Source organism: Vidua macroura, chromosome 1 (genome assembly GCF_024509145.1).
Source record: "Vidua macroura isolate BioBank_ID:100142 chromosome 1, ASM2450914v1, whole genome shotgun sequence".
Taxonomy (NCBI): Eukaryota; Metazoa; Chordata; class Aves; order Passeriformes; family Viduidae; genus Vidua; species Vidua macroura.
Window position 1 is genome coordinate 27,699,508 of NC_071571.1, and position 9,157 is coordinate 27,708,664.

At 38.4% G+C, this 9,157-nt stretch overlaps 1 protein-coding gene across 2 annotated transcripts in view; it reads left to right on the plus strand.

Annotated features, from left to right (window-relative positions):
• The window catches only part of SCIN (scinderin), a 64,900-nt gene that overhangs the window by 48,741 nt on the left and 7,002 nt on the right, over window positions 1-9,157 (plus strand). For both annotated transcript variants that reach the window (XM_053979365.1, XM_053979355.1), the window contains 7 exons: window positions 844-936; window positions 2,725-2,857; window positions 4,558-4,646; window positions 4,828-5,043; window positions 6,169-6,290; window positions 6,468-6,558; window positions 8,985-9,155. In XM_053979365.1, coding sequence (XP_053835340.1) covers window positions 844-936; window positions 2,725-2,857; window positions 4,558-4,646; window positions 4,828-5,043; window positions 6,169-6,290; window positions 6,468-6,558; window positions 8,985-9,155 — 915 coding nt within the window. The remainder of the gene's footprint in view (window positions 1-843; window positions 937-2,724; window positions 2,858-4,557; window positions 4,647-4,827; window positions 5,044-6,168; window positions 6,291-6,467; window positions 6,559-8,984; window positions 9,156-9,157) is intronic.

Here is a 9,157-nt window from a genome sequence, read left to right on the forward strand (position 1 = left end):
TGTACTTTATGTTAATATTTAGTCTCTCAGACATATCAATTACTACCTTTACTCTGGGACATAATTTCATAGGAATCCATAATATTCTGTATGTAACCTTTGGATCCGTCCACATATATGAGTCATTAAGGAAAGATCATCAAGAAAGGTAACTAGGACTTAATAATGACTACCTGACCTAACATATTCTTGATGAACCTCTGTAAATTTCTTGTAGTGATAATTGTTATAATATTGCCCATGGTGTAAAACGACGACAGTGTTAAAATTGATATTCTAGTGGTAGAGCAAGAAAATGTTTTTCTCACACAATAAATTATTTTCAAGACCCTAGCTAAGAATCTATAACTTTTAAGATTAATGAGCTCATAATATGATATTTTATTATTAATTTAATTACTTTATAATTTCAACTAATATATTTCATTCTGTCAGTTTTAATTTTAGTATTGTTAAATATTTTAAGAGTAATGTCATTCCAAAAATTATAAGATGTTCTTGACAACAGTTCAGAAGTTACTGGGAAGAAAAAAGGAGGACAGACAGGTAAACACAGACATAGAATAGGATCACATACACCTTTCTATGTTTATTTTGTAGTGTATAGACAACCAGCAAATTTACCTGAGGAAAGGACATCATGTAGGTATAAAGTTGCTGAAATCTGACCCATTTTTTTTAAATTATCTCTGTGCTTGTGTCAGCTAAGAGTTTGGTTTTAGTTTGTCTTTATATAAAGATGATCCCAATTACTTGATTACTGCAACAATACATTAGTGTACAGATACTTATGCTACAGCACCTACTCTCTCTCTGCATTGAATTTGTTATTCTCTTATACAGGTTTTAGGGAACAAGCCAGAGCTTCCTGAGTGTGATGATGATGACGATGAGCTGGCTGATATCACAAACAGGAGAAGTGCGAAACTATATATGGTAAGTTATTTATTTATTTACCTATAATCAGGTATGCTCAACAGTAGTCACGCTTCTATTCATTCCTTCCTCATAAATGGAGTTCTGGCTTCATTTACAGAACTGCTCTTATTTTAGTTTTTTTGCAGCCAATGGACAAGTTTTTTCAAAGGATGTCAATCAAGATAGTCCAAGTAATTTGAGGGGAAAAAATGGATTACATTTCTGTGTACTTAGGAAACAAGTTAAGCATGGCCTATGAACCATGCAGTGCAGGTCAAAGAAGAATTAACTGCTCTTAAGTCATCCTGTCTTCTTAATTTTAACAGGGAGACTTTTAGTAGTCATATATGACTTAGTTATTCTTTGCAGAGTTTAAAAGATGGACTGTTCTTAGCAGAGTTCAAAAGTTTCATTATATTTTATAGATCTATAACCTTATTCCTTTCCCCATCATCACTGAACAAGGAGGATTTGGCTAACAAGTGGCACACTCTGAGAGCATGGAGTGCTACTGGATCCCCATGTGTGTGACCCTGTAGGTGCCATCTACAAGAACTTTGAAGCTGCTGTGAAGTGTGAGAAGGGACGAGTCCCTCCCTCTGCAGCTCCTGCCCCACACAGACCACAGGACAGAGACACCTTTCTCACTGCCTCTTACATGATTTTTCCACTACCCATAGGTGTACATGGGGTTTACAAGAAGCCTGTATGAGGTGATCATTGTTACAAAGCCACTTGTAGTCATTGTTGTCTATGTGTTGTGTTTAGTTCACTTTAATCATTCCTTTCAAGCTAAAAATCCGGTGTATGTTTCTCTTCATAGCAGGAGTTTAGGGGAACAAAAATGGAGAACAAAAGAAGGCCTGCATATATACATATGATTGGGAGCATTGAAGTAAAACATAACTAGAGAAGGGAAAGTGAATTTTTGAATCCTAAAAACTCTCTGAAATTTCTGTGGATATCTGATAAATTACTGAGCTCTGTTAGCTAGATTTAAATGTGTTGCAGTATAACAGTGAGTGTCAAAGGCAGGAGACAGGTCTATGGTGAGCCCTCAAAGTAGGTATCATGGTTGATTTTTATTTGTTGTGTGCAGTGGTAATTTCCTCTTTGTACTTCATAATATAAAATGCAAGATACAATGATGTGTTTAAAATTAATAGTTAATTATGAAAAGAAGACTGATAGAAAAGTAATAATCTACTACTGATAGAAAAGTAATCATCTATTACTGATAGAAAAGTAATAATCTATTTTCACTAGTAATAACTGGTCTTTTCAGCTATACAGGAGTGATTTTTAAAAGGTTTTAAAGGTCTACATGAACTTACAGTGGTGGTAGAGCTTACAAAGCAGATTCTGAAACAGGTCTTACATTAGAGTTTCCAATTAAGTAACAGCAGGTTATAAATGTAGGGAATTCACCTGTTAGTGTCAGTGTAGGACTATTTTATTATGGTTCCAAATGCTGTTGTTCAGCATGTACATTACCTTTGGCTTCGGAGTTGCTTGGCAGCAGGGACCATACCAGTGGAAAAGAAATGGATATATTTTAAGAAGTTGCAAGGCAAGGATCCAACAAACTCCCTAAAATTAACACTACATCTCCCTCTATTGGATGTAAAATGAACTGAAACGAAAGAATAATAATCATTAGCCTACTTTACTTCCCAGCAGTACACCAATATAATGCAGCCAGTTATATAGGAATGGCAGCTGATTTTTATACTAATTTCAGAAGCAGAAATTAATTTGTCTATAAAAGCCAGGGTTGATCTAAATTTGCAGTTACTGTTTTCTTAGGTGTCAGATGCAAGTGGATCCATGAAGGTGTCCTTGGCAGCAGAGGAAAACCCCTTCTCTATGGCTATGCTTTTGTCTGAGGAGTGCTTCATTTTGGACAACGGTGCTGCCAGGAAGATCTTTGTGTGGAAAGGTAAGAGGTCACTTGTACTGCAAATGCAGAAGCTATGCAGAGATCCCTAAGGAGTTGACACACCACCCTTGGAACACTAGCAAGAATTTAATGCTGGCTGGACACCGTACCCTGCACACAGCTCTTGCCTGGTGTGGGCTGTGGACAAGGATTACTCTCTCATGTTTGGACCTCAAGACCAAGTCTTGTCTAAGGACCCTGTTTTTGAGATATCTGTAAGTTTGGGTGATGAAATGCTTATCTAAATGGCAAGTACAAAGCAAACATAAATAATTCTATGACTTCTCTATACTGTCATCAAATCCGTATCTTCTGGGACAAAATCTGGACACTGAACATTCCATTTGGGTAGGTATCTCCACAGAGATGTGAAATTGAAAGGTCTGTGTCCAGGGCATAAACTAAAAGCATAACCTTGCAAATACTTTGATATCTCTTTTTTTCTTGCAAATATTTCTCTGAGGTATCATCAGTTGGCAATTGCTTTGTCTGAATGTTACCCTGGAGAAGAATATTACTACAGTGGAATTAGGTCCTGACACCTTGTAGCTGGATTGCTGTAGTGCTGCCCTTAAATCCAGTGCTGAGTATCTCCTTTTTTTTTTTTTTTTTTTTTTTTTTTCGGTCTGAGACAGCTTATTAAGTATTCTTTGGCATTTTTATTTTATTTTACCACGTGCAATTTGTCAAGTCTCTTAAGTCAGTCCAGGAAGCATTGTAAGCATTTTGTTTGAAAACTTTATTTGCAGTTAGGGAAACATCCTGTAGAGAAAACATTTGGGGAGCATTGTGCTCAGATGGCCTATGTCTGTCTGACCCCGATTCCCAATTGTCACTCTATGTGACAGCTCCTAGAAAAACCAAGCCAACAGGGTCAGGCATAAAATAAATAAAATATGATTTAGGTTCTTTGACTGTGGCCCTATGTGCATCCTCATTTGCTGCTGTCAGTAAAAATAATGTGTGGAAAATTTCCATTAGACTGAGTCTCACCCTTGCGGGAGACTGCAGTTATCTCTGCTGGAAACCTTCAGGCCGCTAAGCTGAGAAGTGTGAATTACTTCGTTAATGGTCTCTTTCAAAATGGGATACAAATGAATACCTTATCAGAGCACCTGATTAGACCGTGAGGTTTTTGGAATGCAGTCACTGCGACCTGCTAGGACGCAGATCCTGTAGACAGTGTCAAACCCACCGACTTCCATCTAACACTGAGCAAGGCTGAGCAAGGAGCAGTGGATAGGGAAATGGATAAATTGCAAATTATTTGGAGACAGACAAAACAGGAGTTTCTTTTACTCTTTTGCACTGCCTTAAGAAGTGGAGGCAATTCAGCTTTATTGACCATATTGCAGCCCAGCAAGGAAGTCAGAGAAACGACCCAGGGTACCTTGAGCCAAGCAGGTATTATTAACCAGTTTTTATTTTTGTAGAAACACTAAGTAAAACAAAATGCCCCCTTCTTCTCTCTTTCTATTTTTTCCCTTTAAATTAAGTGTTTTCAAAGCTACCAAAGTACTGGTTTGGCCATTCAACTTCATGTGAATCTTCTTGCTCGTGCTATGTCCAGCATTTGTGTTTATTCAAGACTGAGGGAAGAGCAATGTCAAAGAGAACCTGGCTTGAGGACAACTTGTTTTTGAAGGTTCTGTGAGCTTATTGCCCTTTCCTATGTACTGTTACCCTTCTGTTTTAATCAGGCAAAAATGCTAACCCTCAAGAGAGAAGAGCTGCCATGAAGAATGCTGAACAATTCATACAGCAGATGAATTATCCTGCCAACACACAGGTGCGATCTATTTATGGAGGTGATACCAGGAGAGCTTGAGCTCTGTTAAAGACACTGTTTTTAAGTCAGCAGAAAAAATATTTTTAAGGGCAAAATTTCACATATAATCTAGAAAATTTCTGTTTGAATAACCGTGTCAGTTCTGTTTTCCTTCTATTTCACATGTCTTTGTTCATTTCAGATTCAAGTCCTTCCTGAAGGAGGTGAAACGCCAATGTTCAAACAGTTTTTCAAAGACTGGAAGGATAAAGATCAAAGTGATGGCTTTGGCAAAGTATATGTCACAGAGAGAGTGGCTAAAATTGAGCAGATTGAATTTGATGCTACCAAGTTACATGAGTCTCCACAAATGGCTGCCCGGCATAACATGGTAGATGATGGTTCAGGGAAAACAGAGGTAATTTTTGTAATAAATTTTATCTTACCTATCTAATGTATTCTTCTACTTGTAATGGGCTAAACTGCTACTCTGTGTTTTAATTTTCATACTGTTGTTCAGATTAGCACTATATTAGTGGAAGTGTTACTTCTAGCATCACAAAAGATACTTTGAAGTAGAAGGTGAATATCAGCTCTATGCTGCGTTGTGTTCTTTTGGTGCTTATGAAAGATATACCAGTCATCAAGAGAAATCAAACACCAGAAATATTACCCCTTCTACACGATACCTTGTAAATATTTACTTTAAATATGATTCTTAGTCTAAAGGAAAAACTTTAAGCTCATATCAGCTTGAAATCTGGAATGAGAAGACTTGCACTTGGAATCAGAAATCCATTGTATGTCTTTATCTAGGTATCTAATCTGGTTTCTAGAGGAACCTTTTTTGTCCCTAGTGTGTCTCTCAGGTAGCCTGGATTTGGAGAGGAAAAGATGACTGTACAGTCTTTCTAGACCTTTCCATATTGCACTTCAGGACTGTCTTTAGACTACACCGGGCTGGCATGGCATTGTATCAACATGGCCTGTTGAATGCAAATTGCATGTTGGGCTTCTGGAAGAAAAAAAAGGGATGAATACCTACAGTCTCATCAGTGTATTTTCTAGGTTTCTGACCTCACACTTGGGATAGTCCACAGGCTTGAGCAGTGAATTGTTAGCTGAACTGGGCTGTAGTGAATGGAATAGGAAGAAACCTGCCTAACACCATGTTATCTGACTGCAGTGTGCCTCTCCAAAATTACGTTAGTTTTATGATGGATCATAATATTGTGCCATGTCATACTGTTACCATAAGGTGTTAAGAAAGTTCAGCATGGCATTATGAAGTGATCATGTGTGAAAAAAGCATCAAGACAAAGAGAAGTGTATTGCAGCCCCTTGTTGATGGTCCTCGTTAATTCAGTGGGCACAGGGTGTATTTACATTCTTCATGAATAATCCTCCTTATTTCTATTCAATAACACTTGGGAACAGAAAGGACACTGAAGGGATAAGACAGTGAAGAGTCTTAGTGAAGAGTCTTTGTGAAGAGTCTCAGAATGAAGTTCAGCAGTCTCCAGTGATATCCCTGTTTCCCCAGATCTGGCGTGTGGAAAGCAGTGGCCGAGTTCCTGTGGGACCTGAGACATATGGACAGTTCTATGGGGGTGACTGTTACATTATCCTCTACACATACCCTAGAGGGAAGATCATCTATACATGGTATGTTTGGTTGCCTTTGCACAGACCTGCAGTGTGTGGATATTATTTTATGTTAACTTTATGTCCTTTTGAGTAGAACAAACGTAAGATCATTCACTGTGAGTTTGTCATACAGCACAAGCTCTGGGTTACTTTGAAGCCAAATTTAACCATTGTCTTTCTCCTTGTCTTCCTCAGGCAAGGAGCTCGTGCTACAAAAGATGAACTGACTGCTTCTGCATTTCTGACTGTTCAGCTGGATCGGTCATTAAATGATCAGGCTGTGCAGGTTAGTCTCTTTTGGATAAAATCCAACAGAGCATGTGATCTATGGAAATTTTGATGAGAATTGAAAGGAGGAGCTAGCATTTAAAGACTGGAAATGCCAATTGCTCAGGTCTGTATCAAGCCAAGCACCATGGGATCCTGTTAAAGTTGCCAGAGATTGCACATTTGAATCGTCCTTTCTCTATGCAGTTGCCCAAAAGAACACAGATATGCCAGAACCTAAAAGTGCCTTTTGTTTCCTTTGATTTCCACTGTTTTAAAATTAAGTTTCAGTCCTGCTAAGACTTACAGACCCTGTGCATAGCCAGTGGAGACTGAATAAGACTGTCCCAGAGCAACTCACTCCAAACAGAGTGTGACAAGTCAATAGCCATGTGGGAGCTCCCCTGTCTCCTTTTGATTATGGAGGAAGTTGTGATATTTAGCTCAGACAAGACACCTGACTTTTAGAGGGCCAAAGAACTCCGGGAGAACTGAAAGCCACATGAAAGACAGAAGAGGAAAGCCTGCTGGAATTGTGCAACAGGGTCTGACTATTCCTTGCCTCGTTGAGAAACATAACTTGGGTTTTCCCATCCCATAGTGCTTGCTGCTCCATGAAAGCAGGATACACATCCTCACGTGCCTGTGCAGAAATGGGGTGTGCAAAGCAAAGCACAAGACAGTGGCCACTAAAAGGTGTGAGTAGATAAGCTAGTCCTTAGCTTGACTGGATGTGTTCTCCTTATGTCACTACTGAGAAGGGGCAGGGGCGGGTAAGTGAAGACCTGAGAGTGAGCTTTAAGATGACAAGGGACCAGCAGAGATTTTCTATGCAGCAGGAGATAATTCTGTGATTCCCATTTCTTAATTACAAAAGCAAAAGGCTTTCCCCACCCACCAAGGTACAGTTAATTCAGTTGCCAGCCCATACTTTTAGCCACTAATCAGTTATAATTTCTGATTGAAATTAGACTAAGGAAAGATCAGAATACATTTAGCCAATTACTGCTTGAAATATTCCTAACATCTGCTCTGTATTTGGACTGTGTCCAGCACAATGTGGTCCTGCCTCATACTTAAGGCTAATGTTAATCTTAAAGTAATAACAATATTACTACTATTGTTAGCAATATTACTACTGCAATCATAAGGTGCTTAAGAAGTGTTTTTATTAAAGCTGAAGGAGTTCCATTTAACTGCAGTAGACGTGATACTTAAGTACTTTCAGCCTGCAATGAGTTAGGAATATATATGCACATATGTATGTATATGTGTGCATTTTTATGCAAACAGAATATATTTATTACCTGTGCCTTGCATGTCTATCAGCATTATTTGAAAGCTTTAAGTGTGCTATTTTGTGTGGTCACTAGATGGCACGACAGTACAAATGACTGTTAAAATGTTGGGCTTGCAAGAATATGTTTCACAGTGCTGTTTGGGTCATTTGGGGTTTTTTAGTTTATTTGGGTTGGTTTTTTGGGGTGGGTTGTTTTTTGGTTTGTTTTTTTTTTTTTTGTGGTTTAAGGTTTTTGTTTTCCCATCTGTAAAATCCTGCTGAAGTTTGTCCCTTACAGGTATATGTGTCCTAGGTTATCCATACCAGACAACTGCAGCAGTCTATCTACCTGTGAAATAAGTAAAAGCACCTGCTTCTGCCCAGCTGCAGCTGCCCCTTGGCACCCCAGCTCTCAGCTGCCCCAGGCCTCACTGAGGGTTCTCCACTTCTCCTGCTCTGCTGGCTACACAGCATGTCTCATTCCTTTTTTTCCCTTTCTCTCTGGGAATGAAAGGCAGGGACTTGCAGCCCTCTACCTTGGCCAATGGTACTGTTATAAAGGAAAATTAAATGGTTGCATACAAATAACTTTGATCATACATTAACTTAAAATAGTAATTTTTCATAGTGCAATGTGGTTTTTTTAGATGGCAGTAGCATCTTTTACATCTGTAATGGAAGTTCATTTTCATCATCCATGTTATGCTCTGGATGAGAAATTCATGCTACTATTTTTCATCCTCTTGCAGATAAAATACATATAGAAATAATGAATAAAATGAACAACTATTCTCTTCTGCTTAAATACAGGGCACCTAAACTTCCAAGACTGTTTTGCCAGAGAATTAAGTCATTCTATAAAACACTATGAAATGACAGTTCTTTTGAAATGAGTGATTTTTATAGCAGCCATTTTAATCAGCTAAATATGGTGTTGGAAGTTTGAATCTTGTCTTTGTGTCACCATGATTGACAAAAAAAATCACGCAAATGCTCTAACTGTATGTCTGGAACTATATTTTTAGATCTTTTCAGCTTGCCATTTCTCGTTTTTGCTAACATACTTAGGATTGTTTGCTAAGATCCCCAGAGCTATTCAGCAAAGACCAAAAATAACCACTTGTGTCCTTTTGTTTCTTTTATTGCATTTCTTTACATATGTACAGATCCGAGTCAGTCAAGGCAAAGAGCCTGCACATTTACTGAGCTTGTTCAAAAACAAACCACTTATAGTCTACAAGGATGGGACATCCAAGAAGGAAGGTCAGAAACCTGCTCCACCAACACGACTCTTCCAAATCCGCAGGAACCTAGCATCCATTACTAGGATTGCAGAGGT